Source organism: Balaenoptera acutorostrata, chromosome 12 (genome assembly GCF_949987535.1).
Source record: "Balaenoptera acutorostrata chromosome 12, mBalAcu1.1, whole genome shotgun sequence".
In the NCBI taxonomy this organism is placed as follows: Eukaryota; Metazoa; Chordata; class Mammalia; order Artiodactyla; family Balaenopteridae; genus Balaenoptera; species Balaenoptera acutorostrata.
Genome location: NC_080075.1, coordinates 4,694,675 through 4,710,451, shown reverse-complemented (window position 1 = coordinate 4,710,451; position 15,777 = coordinate 4,694,675). Strand labels below are relative to the sequence as shown.

The 15,777-nt window shown below is 39.7% G+C and overlaps 1 protein-coding gene across 7 annotated transcripts in view; it reads left to right on the top strand.

Annotated features, from left to right (window-relative positions):
* Nucleotides 1–15,777, top strand: part of TMEM182 (transmembrane protein 182) — a 390,855-nt gene that overhangs the window by 234,113 nt on the left and 140,965 nt on the right. The window contains exon 6 of one of the 7 annotated variants that reach the window (XM_007172115.3): nucleotides 15,244–15,290. The exons of the other annotated variants lie outside the window; for them this stretch is intronic. Within the exon in view, the coding sequence (XP_007172177.1) occupies nucleotides 15,244–15,275 (32 nt within the window). The 3' untranslated portion in view covers nucleotides 15,276–15,290. Of the gene's footprint in view, nucleotides 1–15,243; nucleotides 15,291–15,777 lie in introns of those variants that run through there. 7 annotated transcript variants of the gene reach the window in all.

Here is a 15,777-nt window from a genome sequence, read left to right as displayed (position 1 = left end):
AAGTCTTATATGAGGCAGAATTATTTAGTTTTTTGTTTGTTTGTTTTTATTTTTTAATACCAAATGAGACCCTTCATCTTAACATTTGGTGGGACATGGTGTGTTGTGGAACACCATTTAGGAAATGTTGACCTATGAAATCCTACGGAGAAGGCTTAATAAATAAATAAATAGCTTAATAAAGAGCTCTCCGGTTATGGCGGAAAGAAAAAAATGTGCTTTACCCTAACTCTATAAACTGGTTCTACTGCTTCATTCCATTAATAGCACAGACTTAATCTTTCTGAGCCTCGATTTCTCCACTTCTTAAATAAGGGCAATATGTGGACCAAGTGAATTAATTCAGCTACCGTCCAGCAAAGCATCTGCTGTAGAGTCAACGTCTCTTGGTACTTACACCAATTCTACCCCCTCCAGGGTTTTCATAATAGTGGCTGAATTGATGCCGTGTGATCAAGTGCAAGGCCGACCCCCCAGCACGCCTTCTTGGGAGGGGTCAGACCTGCTCATGTTTACCTACCTGCTTACGTTTGCCTGCCTCTCCTCATGCGTGAGCCCACCACACCTCCAGCTCCTTCAAGGCAGGGACCGTGCTTCCTTCCCTTACCATTGTGTCCTAATCCAGGGCTGTCGTGGTCTTCTTGAAGCTGTGTGATGGGGCAGTCCTGCTCCAAACAGTGGGATTCATAGCAGGGACTTGGTGTTTTCATTCATTCTTTTCTGTTACTTCATATCTGGCCCATTCTATTTAACTATTTCGGGTCCTCCCCTCTTGATGAAGATGAAGTTGAGATTTGCTGCCCTTCTTCAGAAGTAAAAGTGGATGCGGGCAGGTGGGTAGGAACTTGAAGTGAGACCAGACATTGCTGAAGGAGTCGAGCCCTCCCTTTCTACAGCCCCAGAGCATCCACGTGTGTTCTGATGCCCGCAGGACACATTGTTCTGAGATCGAATGTGGGCTGGACGTTTTCCTGCCAGTGTGAGAGGACTACGTTTGCAGAGAACAGTCCTAAAGCCATCAGGGTGGGAAGCAGAGGAGGGACTTGACACTGCTTCTCTCACGTGTGCGGCCACTCTGCTGGGCACTTCGCTTTCATTGTCTCTTTCTACCCTCATAACAGCTTTGTGAAGTAGATATTATTGTCCCCATGTTAGATGACACCCAGGATTTAAGTAAAGCGCCAAACACATAGTGTAGTTATGTCCTCCGTAAAATGGAGCCTCTATTATTATTTGTCCCCAAATAGGAAGAAACAGGCCTGAGATCTATTTAACAACTTTTCCAAGGCCACAGAGTTAAAAAAATGGCAAAAACAGAGTTTGAACCAGGTATTCTGACTCAAAAATCTCTGCAGTTTCTGCTCCAATCCTTGCTTTCTAGAATAAATAAGGAAAAGAAAGAGCTTTGTTGCTGAGATGTGATGCTACTTTCTTCCTCCTACTCCTTTGTTTTGACCTTTTTAAATTGGGAGATACAGTTGACTCTTGAACAACATGAGTTTGAACTGAGCAGGTCCATTTATGCATGGATTTTTTTTTTTTTAATAGTAAAGACTACACAGTCCTCAATTTGTTGAATCCATGAATGTGGAACCATGGATATGGAGGGTCAACTATAAATTATACTTGGATTTTAGACTAAAGGGAGGGTCAGCACTCCTAACCCCCATGTTGTTCAGGGTTAACTGTATAACACAAAAGCAGAATAGTAAAATAATCACTAATACATCTTAACGCGTTATTATATAGCTAAGACTGTGAAACAACCATCTCAGTTCCAAACTCCAGAAACCCCAGGGCCACCCAAGGAAAGGGTAACCACTCTCTTCTAGGTAATCTTCCCTGCTTTTCTTTGTAGTTTGTATGTATCTCAAACCACATTATCATTATTATTTTTTGGCCGCATCACGTGGCTTGCGGATCTTAGTTCCCTGACGGGGATTGAACCCAGGGCCACAACAGTGAAAGCGCTGAGTTCTAACCACTGGACCGGCAGGGAAGTTCCTCAAATCACAGTAATTTAATTCTCCCTGCTTTAAAAACATTATATTAATGGATCATACAGAGTGTACTGTTCTGTGTCTCACTTCTTTCAGTCAACAGTATGGTTATGAGATTCACCCAGGAGCGTTCCTGTTGCTCCACATCCTCATCAACATTTAGTATTGTCAGAGTTTTGGATTTGGGCCATACTAATAGGTGTGTAGCAGTATCTCGTTGTTTTAAGTTGCAATTTAATAGTGGCATAAGATGTTGAATGTCTTCTCATTTGCTTACTTGCTGTCTGAAAGTTTTCTTTGATGAAGTGTCCATTCAGGTATTTTGCCCATTTTAAACTGAGTTGTTCATTTTCTTATTGTTGAGTTTTAAGAGTTCTAAGAATATTTTGGATGAGTCCTTTATCTGATGTGTCTTTTGCAAATATTTTCTCCCAGTCTGTGGTTTGTCTTCATATTCTTTTGACATTGACTTTTGCAGAAGTTTTTAATTTTAATGAAGTCCAGTTTATTTTTTTCTTTCATGGATTGTACCTTTGATGTTGTATTTAAAATCATCGTCATATCCAAGATTTCTCCTATGTTATCTTCTAGGAATTTTATAGTTTTGCATTTTACACAAAGGCTTATGATCCATTTTTAGTTAGTTTTTGTGAAAGATATAAAGTCAGTGTCTAGATTCATTTTTTACATGTAGATTTCCAGTGGTTCCAGTACTTTTTTTTGAAAATGCCATGTTTGTGCTATTGTGTTGCCTTTGCTACTTTGTGTAAGATTAATTCATTGTGTTTATGTGGGTCAATTTTGGCACTCTATATTCTGTTCTATTTATTTATTGTCCGTTATTTCTCTAATATTACACTCTTGATTACTGTAGCTTTATAGTAAGTCTTGATGTCAGTTAACCTTAGTCCTCCAACTTTGTTCTTCAATATCGTTTTGGCTATTCTGGGTCTTCTGCCTTTCCATATAAACTTTTGAATCCGTTTGACAAGATCCACAAAATAAACTGCTGGGATTTTGATTGGGTTTGCATTGAATCTATAGGTCAAGTTAGGAAGAACCACAATCTTGACAATAAATATTGAGTCTCCCTATCTGGGAACGTGGAATATCTCTCCACTTTAGTTTTTCTTTGATGTCTTTCATCAGTTTTGTAGTTTCCTTTGTGTGGATCTTACACATATTTTGTTAGATTTATACCTAAATGTTTCATTTTTGGGGTGCTAATGTAATGAGGCATACCTCATTTTATTGCACTTTGCTTTATTGTGCTTCATAGATACTGCATTTTTTACAAATTGAGGGTTTGTGGCAACCCTTCATCAAGTAAGTCTATAGGCACCATTTTTCCAACAGCATTTTCTCACTTCATGTCTCTGTGTCACATTTTGGTAATTCTCACAATATTTCAATTTTTTAATTATTATTATATTTGTTATGGTGACCTATGATCAGTGATCTTTGATGTTACTACTGGGACTTGGTGAAGGTTCAGATGATGGTTAGCATTTTTTAGCAATAGAATATTTTTTTAATTAAGGTATGTTTTGTACTGAATACATTGTCTTTTTAGACATAATGCTATTGCACACTTAGTAGACTACAGTATAGTGTAAACATAACTTTTATATGCAGTGGGAAACCAACAAATTTTGTGACTTGCTTTACTGCAGTATTTGCTTTATTGTGGTGGTCTGGAACTGAACCCTCAATATCCCCAGTGTATGCCTTATGTGTATTTGCATTTGCATTTGTTCATTGCTAGTATATAGAAAAGCAGTTGGATTTTTACATTAACCTTGTACCCTACAACATTGCTATATTACTTATTAGTTCCAGAGTTTTTTCTTGATTCCTTCAGATTTTCTACATAGATGATCATGTTGTCTCTGATCAAAGACAGTTCTGTTTCTTCCTCCCCAATATATAGACCTTATATTTCATTTTAATGTTTTATTATATTAGCTAGGTCTTTAAGTACAATGTTGAAAATCAGTGGTAAGAAAGGACATCTTTCAGTTGTTCCTGATCTTAGCAGAAAAACTTCTAGTTTCCTGCTGACAGTTTTTATCATGAATGGGTGTTGAATTTTGTCAAATGTTTTTTCTGCATCTTTGGATATGATCATGTGATTTTTCTTCTTTAGCCTATTGATGTGTTGGATTACATGAATTGATTTTTGGATGTTGAAGCAGCATAACAGGGAAAAATCCCATTTGGTCATGCTGTATAATTCTTTTTATTCATTGTTAAATTTGATTTGTGAACTTTTATATCTATGCTCATGAGAGAAATTGAGCTTTAGTTTTCTTGTATTATTTTTCTATTTTGATATTAGGTTTTGATATTAGGGCAATGCTGGTCTCTAGAGTGTGTTGGGAAGTATTCTCTCTGCTTCTATCTTCTGCAAGAGATTGTAGAGAATTGGTATAATTTCTTTGTTAATGTTTGATAGAATTCACCAGTGAACATGTCTGGGCCTGGTGGTTTCTCTTTTGGAAAGTTATTGTTGATTCAATTTATTTAATAGATATAGACCTATTCAGTTTGTCTATTTCTTCTTGTGTGAGTTCTGACATATTGTGCCTTTCAAGAAATTGGTCCATTCATTAGGTTATCACATTTGTGGGCATAGAGTTGTTCATAATATTTCTTGATTATCTTTTTCAAGTCCATAGGAAATGTAGTCCCCTCTTTCACTTCTAATATTAGTAACTTGTCTTCTTTATTTTTTCCTAATTAATTTGGCTAGAGATGTTGATTTTATTGATCTTTTCAAAAAACCAGCTTTTGGTTTTGTTGACTTTCTCTATTGATTTCCTGTTTTCAATTTCATTGATTTCTGCCCTAATTTTTATTATTTCTTTTATTCTGCTAATTTGAATTTAATTTGTAATTTTTTCTAGTTTTCTAAGGTGGAAATTTCAATTATTGGTTTTAGATCTTTCTTCTTTTCTAATATATGCATTCAATGCTATAAATTTTCCTCTAAACACTGCATTTGTTGCCTCCCACACATTTTGGTAAGTTGTATTTTTGTTTTCATTTAGTCCAAACTAATTTTAAATTTCTCTGGAGATTTCTTCCTTGACTCATGTGTTATTTAGAAGTGTATTATTTAATCTCCAAGTATTCAGGAATTTTCTAGGCATCTTTCTGCTATTGATATCTAGTTTAATTCCACTGTGGTGTGAAATTTGACATTGTATGATTTCTAATCTTTTAAGATGTGTTTTATGGCCCAGAATGTGGTTCATCTTGTTGAGTGTTCCATGTAAACTTAGGAAGAATGTATATTCTACTGTTGTTGGATGACATATGATGTATCTAGGTGTCAATTATATCCAGTTGTTTGATGGTGCTGTTGAGTTCAATACATCCTTACTGATTTTTCTGCCTGCTGGATCTGTCAATTTCTGACAGGAGGATGTTAAAGTCTCCACATATAATATCTGATTTACCTATTTCTCTTTAAAGTTCTCTCAGCTTTTCAGTTTTTGCCTCATGCACTTCAATGTTCTGTTGTTAGTTGAATACCCATTAAGGATTGTTATATCTTCTCGGAATATTGACCATTTATTGTTACGATACAGTCCTATTTATCCCTGATAACTTTCCTTGCTCTGAAATCTGCTATGTCTGAAATTAATATAGCTATTCCTGCTTTCTGTTGATTAGTGTTAACATGTTATATCTCTCTTTTTTCTTTACTTTTAATCTATATGCTTCTTTATATTTAAAGTGGGTTTCTTTTTTTTTTTTCTTTTTGTCCTGCTTCTTTTTTTTTTACATCTTTATTGGAGTATAATTGCTTTACAATGGTGTGTTAGTTTCTGCTTTAAAGTGGGTTTCTTGAAGACATATAGTTGGATCTTATTTTTTGATACACTTAGACAATCTCTTTTAATTGGTACATTTTCTTAAAGTGATTACTGATATAATTGGATTAATATCTACTGTATTTGTTACTGTTTTCTCTTTGTTGCCCTCGTTCTTCATTTCTATTTTTCTCTTCCACACTTTTCCTGCCTTTGGTAGTTTTAATTGAGCATGGTATATGATTCCATATTCTCTTCTTTCTTATCATATCAATTATACTTTTTTAAAACTTTTTTAAATGGCTGCCCTAGAGTTTGCAATATACATTTATGACTAATCCAAGTTCACATTCAAAAAAAAATAGTATACTGCCTCATGATAGTGCAACTACCTTATAAAAACAAAATACTCCTACTTCTTTTATCCTTTCCCTTGTATCATTGCTGTCATTTATTTCACTTATATATGATCATAGATAATAATATATGTATACTTTTAAATAAGTACATATATGTACTTTTATATGTACATATATATTCATATATGTAAGGATAATTGACAACATTATTGCTATTTTTATTTGGAATAAACTGTTATCTTCATGTCAATTAAGAATAAGAAAAATAAAAGTTTATACTTTATCTTCATTTATTCATTATTTGATGCTCTTTCTTTCTTCATTTAGCTACAAGTTCCTTTTCTTAATCATTTAATTTTTTTGCAAGACAGGTCTACTGGCAACAAATTCCCTCAGTTTTTGTTTGTGAAAGTCTTTATTTCCCATTCCCTTCGAAGAATAATTTCTCAGGGTATAGAATTCTAGGTTGGTGGTTTTCTTCTCACAACACTTTAAATATTTCACTCCACTCTCCTTTTATTTGAATGGTTTCTGAGGAGAAGTTGGGTGTAATTCTTATCTTTGCTCCTGTATAGGTTAAGTTGGTTTTTGTTTGTTTGTTTGTTTGTTTGTTTGTTTTTACCTTCTGGTCTCTGCCCAAATTTTTTCTTTATTTTTAATTCTCTGAAATGTGAATTTGATATGCCTAGATGTAATTTTTTGGCATATACACTACTTGGTGTTCTCTGAGCTTCCTGCATCTGTGGTTTGGTGTCTGACATTAATTTGGGGAAAATTCTCAGTCATTATTTCTTCAAATATTGCTTCTATTCCTATCTCTCTTTTTTTTTTTTTTTGGTGTCCCCATTATGCCCATGTTATTTCTTTGTAGTTGTCCCAGAATTCCTTGATATTCTGTTCTTTTCTTAATTTCAGTCTTTTTTTCTGTTTCTCTTGAGCTTTGGAATCATCTATTGTCATATTCTCAAGCCCAGAGATTCTTTTCTCAGCTGTGTCCAATCTACTTATGAGCCTGTCAAAAATGGTCTTTATTACAGTGTTTTTTTATCGCTACCATTTCTTTTTGACTCTTTCTTAGAATTTCCATCTCTCTGCTTACATTATCCATCTGTTCTTGCATGTTTTCTGCCCTTAGCATATTAATCATAGTTTTTAAAAATCCCCCATCTGATAGTTCCAACATTCCTGCCATATCTGACTTTAGTTTTGATACATATTCAGTCTCTTCAAACTGTATTTTTTGCCTTTTGATATGCCTTATGATTTTTTATTGAAAGGTGGCTATGATCTACTGCATAAAGGGAACTGTAATAAATACACCTTATTAATGTAGTGGTAAGGTGTGGGGTGTGGGGAAGTGTTTTACAGTCCTATGGTTAGGTCTCAGTCTTTTAATGAGTCTGTACCACTGGACCCTAATCTTCACAAGAGTTTTTCATCCCCCCCAAGCCCCCATCTCTGTTAAGTGTAACACGATGGCTTAAGAAGTCTGGAGTTGAGTATTTCCCTTCTCCCACGTCATTTAGGCTCTGAGAAAACCCCATCAGGTAAAGTTTCTCCTGAGGGCAAGCCTTGCTAGGAAGAAGAGATACTCTGATTTATTTCAGAATGGTTCCTTTTCCCCTTCCCCTGTAGGAAGCATGAGGGGATTTTTTCTCCAGTATTCACTTTGAGGATCTTATAGAGTTCCTAGAGATAAAACTCACAAAAAACATGGGGCCCTGGTATGACTGGGTCCCCCTAGAGTTTTTAACTCTCAGATCTGTCCACACTGGGCCTCCAGCAATTTGTCAAGTACACTTCTCTGGTTCCTGTGAAGGTTTCAACTCATTGGTTCCTGCTCTAGTGAGTTATAATTCTTTGTATTTGCCTGTATGTCTTTCCAATTTTGGGACAGTGGTTTGCCCTGTAACCTCACTTATATGACTGTTCTTAAAAGAGTTGTTGATTTTTCAGTTTGTTCTGCTTTTTACTTGTTAGGATGGAGTGACAACTTCTAAGCTTCTTACGTGCTGTACCCCAAAACCTGAACCATCCTGTTTTAGTACTGAAAGTGCTATGTTCCTAGAGAGTCTTCAGTCTTGGGCAAATTGGGATAGTGGGTCGCTCTTTGAATATTTTATAATTTATTTATCCATTTTGATAATCATGGCAATCATTTGTTCATTTGTTTTTCCATATTTTGGGCTATTGTGAATAACACAGCTGTGGGTATTTGTATACCTCTCTCTTAATGGGGGTGTTCAGGCATTTCTGTGGGTTATGTACACAAGAATGGAGTTGCTGGGTCTCAACCTCAGTAGATTAACACCGAACAGCTTTCCAAAGTCTTGATACCACCACTCCCAGGTGGGTGTATGAGGATTTCAGTTGCTCATCATTCTATCACTTGGTATTGTCATCCTTTAGTTTTAGCAGTGCTGGTTGGTATGTAGTGACATCTCATTGTTTCAGTTTATCCTGGCACCATTTTAACCCTGTGTCCCAGGCTTCTATGAGAATCCATGCAGACCTGGGGTGTGGTTACCTGGCAAGTCTTTTATTAGGCAGCCTGATCTCCAATATACATTGCTTTGGGGATGTCAGCGCTGTTACTGTGCATGATGGAACATCCTTCCCTTAAACTCACTTTTAGAAGCAAGGACCACTCTTGACTGTATGTGAACAAGCAGGTGGGCTCTCAGCGACAGGTGATGCCCCCATGTCCACAAGCATCACTAGCTTGAGCTGCCCAATCCCTGTCCTCCATCCTGGTCTCACCACCACGATCATCAGGGACTTTGTAACGTTATGGACATTGTCAGTCCCTCCTGTGTCTCTCTATAATCTTGGCAAGAGCACAAAAGCAAATCCAGCCAAGGTTCTCTTCCCCTGTGACATCCCAACAGCAAGGTTCTCGTGTGCACATGCTGGACCCTGTTCTACCTCCCCAAGAGTGGTAAGAAAGTCACTCGCCACACTGGGAGAAATCAAAGTGCTATCCAAACTGGCCAAGCGCATGATTAAACCAGGATATATTGTTTGGATGCTCTTCTCCCGACTGTAGTGACATCGTGATGGGGCTGCCTAACCAGATGCCATGGAGGCTGGGGTGCTGCTGTCGCTAAAGGCCCCTCCTCCCTGGAACACCACGCAGAGGTACCCAGACATCAAGAATTGTGGAGACCGGGCCCAGCCAGGGCATTCATCAGCTCACCTCCTGCAGCATGCCATCTCCTGCACTAGCCCTGATCAAAATAGAGACTTTAAGTTTACAGAGAAGTTGTGCAGACCGTGGACTTCAGAGCTGCCCCTTCAAGGTCTCTGAGAATTCTTTGCCCCTGGGATGCTGTGATGACTTTCCCTTGGACTGTGGCGTGGAAAATTTCCCTCCTTTTTGAATCTTATTTGCGTCACCTAAGCAGACTGACTTATTTTTCTGTTAGTTTTTGCCCTTTCTAACTGACTTGACCGACTAACAATGTCCCCAGCTTCCACGTGGCCACACCTGCTTTCCCCACCCCTCACCTCTGATTCCAGGCGGGAGCTGAGGGGTGTTGAGCCTCAGTGACTCCCACGGCTGGGTAATTTGCTTTGTTCTTTGTGACAGTGTACCAAATATTGAGCCCTGCCTTGGTGGTTCAGGAAAGGCTCACACCTCTCACCCTTCCCAGAAGGTAAAATGTGGACAAAGGCAGAGGTCCTTACTGAGGACCTGTCACTGTCAGGTCCTCAGGGTTTTTAATACTCTGTGCAGATCCAGATTGGCACTGAAACACACTCACAAACTATGTTTCTGGAAGAACTGGAGGGTAAGCAGAATCTCAGGACTTCCGGGGAAAGAACCAACTTCCTCCACTCTTCCCACATATCCCAATTCAAACGCTGTTTATGATTTTAAAATGGTATATACAATCACACAACAGGAAAGTGCCAGAAAGGGCTTCTGGCTAAGATAGACACTCAAAAAGTGAGGCATTTGTTCGAAAAACTTCAGGCTCTTTTCCCCCAAATCCCTTCCTATGCTTAATATCCAGAGAGTGGAAAGAAAAACACATTTCTATCAATTGCTCAAGAGCTTTGGCTATCCTGCTGGAGTCGCCTTCTGCGGCCTCAGCCCGAGACGGTGACACCAACCCAGGAACTGCCTTCTCCCCTTGCGATGGCTTTTGCTCACTGCTCCAAAGATGCGACTTCAGGGTCATCCCAGGCCACTCTTTAGCTTGGAGCGGAGGTCTACACACAGTGGATTTGGCTGTCTCATTGCAGCACCAGCTGGTCGTCTCTGGTAGGAAAGAATTGAAAGAGTATTTTACACCATGGAAATTGTCTTCCAGGCCCAGATGGACCGTCGCTGTTCTAGCTTTGACAGGCCGGGATAGATATATTCAGAAAGCCTTCCAGCTATTTAGTAACTCTTCCAAAACACTGTCAGCACCCGTGCTAGGGAGCTAGGAGTGGGAAGGAAGTCTAAGTAGGGAACTAAACCCAGTTAGTATATATTTGCATAATTATCTTGCAGTGAATGGATGTGTGGTTGGTGGCAGGTTGGAGGTCGCCATGGACACTGAAAGCCAGGAAGGACTTGAACCGCCCTGGGTCAACACCTCGGACCCCTTCCTGAAAACCCTTGTGCATTTTAAGTGTTGGGTTAAAACAAAGCAGGACTCCTCCAAAGCAGGTCACCTGGGAGCAAAACAGATAAGTTTGGGCCCCAGACCCCTGGGTATGCTTCCTGTACGCCCAAGGGCAGGGGTCAGCTCTGGCCATGCCCACCTGCAGCCTCTCCAGCAGGGTGGGGAAGGAGGAGGGGATGGCAGCGAGATCTCTGCGGTCACTAAGGGATCAAAGACGCTGGGCAAAAGCAAGTATTTTAAAAACAAGATTATAAAGATACTGTCGAATTCATGGCAGCAGCGCCCTGAATTTAAATATAGCTCTGTGGCTGTTCGCAAAATGCTGTGGTTATGAGATGACTGTTAATATAGCTGTTTGCCTGAGACAGACAGAAGGGGGGTGGGGGGAGAGTGAGAGAGAGAGAAACTTCACCTGAGTTATGAAAGCTCATTTATTTTTAGGCTAAATACATCCCCTTTAGGACTAACCTTTACTTTGTTTGCTTCGAAACTTCTCAAATTGCAGCTTCCAGAAATTAAAAAAGCATACCAGCCAGGGCAAGCAGAAGTCGTCAAGGTAGAAAACGGTGGCCCCGGGCTGCCTTGTTTACTGACAACACTTGTTCCCCACAAAACAGCTTCTTAAGTTGCAGAAATTCCTAAAATGTCAAATATTTCCCTCGTTCATGGCGTCATCCTTTTTAAATAAAATTTCTTGGAGCTCCCTAGACCCATACATTTGAAAAGAAGAGAGTGCAGTTCTTGATATGATATTTAGTCTTCGTGTTTTTCATAAGAAAACCTCGAGTGTTTCTTTTTTAATCCTTTTATTTTTTGGTTTTGTTTTGCATCAGTATCTGAACTGTAGAATTAAACTCTGGTTACGTGATAATCTATGCTTTAAAACTCGCCTGTGAACTATTTTTTACTGCTTTAACATTTTTCATTCAGCACATTCAACAAGCCATTGCTCTTTTTAGGTGGGGATTGCTAATAGTGTTTTGACGGATTGATAATTAAACACTGGGCTGCTCCTTGCCTTACATAACTCTCCTAATAACCCTGCCAGGGTGGTTATGAATAAGCTTGAAATAAACTTCCTTCAAAGCACAGCTCTGGAAGGGGACGGGTTCTCTCAGGTAAGGCAACTGGCTTATGCTCTGTGCAGTAAATGATTCTGTGTTTTAAGTGAAACACCAGACTGTCTGGCTATTAGCCAGTTTCATGTAAATAGAAAAAGAAAATGCTCTTCTGTGGCAGTATTTCCATCACTTTCCTCATTTAATGGTCTAGACTTTGCCTAAGATATTCATTCGAGGGATAAGGAAAATATGAATATTACATTTTCCATTGGAACCGAATTAGGCAACCGAATTGGGCTGGCTTTGAAGAACCAAACTGTCTAAAATGTTCTGTTCTAAGTCAACATTGCTAATACAGATGAAGTCAGAGAGCTTGTAAAGCAAGATGGACGTTTTCCCTAAAGAATCAACCCAAAATGAAGTCTACTCTCATCAATACCGTTATGAATCACGGGGGTTAGCTTTTGACTAGCTGTTTGAGCCCATTGAAATCATTCCCTCTCATCCGAGCCAGTGTGCACACACTGAGTGCTCACTGTATGCAGTGGGGCTGTAGGGAGGGGGTGGGCGGAGGCAGAGGCAGACAGAAAATGGAAGAGTCTGAGCGCCTGCCGCAAGGAGTGTGTCAGTGAGAGTTTAGGTATTCAAGGCGCCCTGACACTGAGCCACTCCTTGCTGGATTTTCTATTTTTTAAGACTTTTCCATGGTTAAAGTTGTTTCCTCTTAAATCACTCCCTTGAAATTAAATGTATGACCTGGAATAACGTTCTAGAACATATGAATTTCCGAAAGAGCTCAGTTCCCTGAAATTCCTAAATGTATAAATGTCCAGTGGACTATTTGACCTTTCCAGTCCAGAAACTCCTTGAGCTAAATGTCTCATTGATTTTCACTATCCATGTGAAACTGAATAGGAATTACATTACATGTCATAGTGAGAAAAGGCCGAGACTCTGATCAATCCTATAAAACATGCATGAAACGTGTATATATTTGTGTGTGAGATAATATAGATTTCTGTTTCTGTTGCATCCCGTTGGTCATTTGTTGGAATTCTCTATGGAACATACCATAATTTATGTTTAAAAACATACTACCCTTTGAGAAAGAAACTCCGTATTTGAAGATGCCTCTCTCTACTCCCACACATCATGAATGTTTTGACTTTAGGTTCATCAAAATTCTTGGACATGTGCTTCATGATGGCCATGTTTCCTACAAAGCATTTTGCAGATAAAAATGTCAAAAATATATGGTGGAGCGAAGACCTCCCCGTATTTGGTTTTGACTTAAGTTCCAGTTACGCTAATTACCGGAGCGGAACCGGGATTTCCTTTTCTCATTATTAAAGCATACAACTCCAGTCATAATGGGCTACATTATCCTGCTACAAAGGCCCCGATTCACAATGGCTTCAAGCCTCTGCAAGTAGCTCCTGGAAGGAGGCTGCAGAGAGGGAGATGCTGTGAAAATGCCTGCCAGGGGCTTGACCTGCATTCCCAAAGGAGGGAATGAATGAAGTCATTCCAAGCGTTTAAAAAAAAAAAAAAAAAACAGCCGAAGAATCATATTATTATTGCAATGTTCCCAAACACCGGAGTCTCATTATGATAATGCAGTTTTTCCCCATCTGCATTTACAGTTTCACCTGAAACAACCATTTATGCTTCCTTCCATTTAAAGGTTAAGTTAAAACAGAATGTGGCCAATGTCCATCAACCAGAAACAGGGAAGCTGGGAAAGTAAACATTCTCCCCAGAAAAGAGGTGCAGCTGCCTTGCATGGTAGGAGGAACACAGAGGCAGCAGAATTCCCACAATTTCCAGAAAACTAGTCTCTGTGACCCTTGTAAGGCAGTCCCATGGGTACAGACTGAGCCGCCAATATGTGTCAGTCTCTGTTGCAGACATGGGGGAGAAGCCAGAGGGTTTGTAACTCCTGGTCTCAGGAGCGCTCCGGGCCGGGCTGCTCCAGGTCACCTGGGCCAGCTGCACGCATCTCTTCCCAAGTCTGTGTCCATTCCGCCGGGAGCCTGGAATCAGCCACGGTGGGCGGGTTGACACCTCAGAGATCAGCAAATGCTACGAGTCACATTGGTTTCCTTCTGTTCAGAGAGCTGCTTGTTAATCATCTACACAGCACACCACTGATTATATTCTCCTGGAGGAGAGACGAAAAATGGACAATTAATGTGTGCTAGGTCAGGAGGTGGTTAGGCTAAGAAGAATAAATAAAACATGGCAGGCGAGCGATGGGTTGAAAGGCCTGAAATCTTGTACTTTTTGTCCGTTTTTTGTTTTAGTAGAGAACACTCAGGAAGTATCATTTGACTAAGAAGGTCCTGGAATCAGGGAGTCGGGGCCTGGGTGCTTGCCCCTGCAGTTCTGTGATTTTTTTTTTTTTTTTTTTTGCAAGTCACTTAGCCTTTCTGAGCCTCAGTTTTCTCATTTATGACATAACTGGGTTGGACCAGATGGTCCCTAGGTGGCTGTCTGCTCTCTGATTCTCTCCTGATTTTTGTAAACTAAAGGGTTAAGTGGAATTTCTCTAGCTAGGCCAAAAATTTGTATAAGGGCAGAAACAAATGTTTGGAAAAATGTAATAATCATTACCAGATTCACTATAGGCCTCCATACATTTAAAGGTATTTATGGAAGACCAGGGTCTTGGGATCGAGAGGAATCATGTGCAGTTGCGATCTGACCCAGAAGACTGTAGAGAAAAAAGGGGCACAGACCTTGTGGAAGTATGACTTAGAAGGCTTTTCCAGAAGAAAGGCCTATATGTGTGTTTATAGCCAGAAAATGAATTCACTTGAAAAAGTTTTTTGAACATGGTTAGTGCCCTGCTGCTGAATAAAAGCAAGACCCCGGGATGCTCCAAAGTCTTCATGTGGCTGAACTGCCCCATTGCCCCTGCTCCCCTACCTGCCTTCCCACGACAGCCAGGCAGCCAGAGGAGGGGACAACTGAGACGATGGAACGTATCCTCCATCCCGAGGACCAGCTTGCACGGGGCCTGAAATGCATCTCCCTCCTGTTCCAGGTGAGAGCTCCACAGCAAGGGCAGGCAGTGCTCCCGCCCTGGAGAGACCAGCCTGTTCAAGGGATATGATGGAGAGAGCTCAGAGCCTGAAGTTTAAGTGCCAAGTTCAAGTCCACCTTCTGGCGCTGACTAGCTGAGATCTATTAGGCAAATCACTTAAGTTTTCGGAGTCGTGAGCTTTTTTTTGGTCTATAAAATGTGAAGAAGGCCCACTGTCTCCTAGACTGCTCTATGGATTCAGTGGTGGTAGTGTACATACTAGTGCTTTGCAAACTGTGTTATTGTTATTAAGTATTATTACAATGGCATTTCCCCCAATTAGGAGAATATTCTTTCTTTGTAGGGGTTTCCCATTCCGGCTACAAATATATTTGATGCCACTCCAATCAAGTTCTAAAAGGAAACCTTACTCTCGCTACAAATTGAGAGAGACAATTTGTAATGTTCTTCCTACAGGGAGTTGCAGACGGAGCGAGTGAACTCAGATGAGCTGGGCTCAACTTAACACTGAACAGATATTTCAAAGCTTGGAATAATTATGGTTTAGATGCTGCACCGCAGACAAACACATTTCCAATGGTGACAATCAGCCCTGTGGATGTTTGAACGTAGTAATGCTTTTCTTCACAAATTTGGAGAGCTCTGCTCACTGAAGAAAATAAAAGGGCAATAAAAGGAAACATGAATATGAAAACCGCCTTCATTCCCATCTTGATCTTTTTTTTTTTTTTTGTCCAGCCGCTTATTGTAGCTGTGTACTGTCCTCTCCAGCATTACTAAAGCTTTTATATGACCTTAAATTTCAAAGCTACAGGTGGCCCACAGGGGCCATACTTCAAAGACAGTTTTGATTAAATGAAACAATATTTGTGTAATA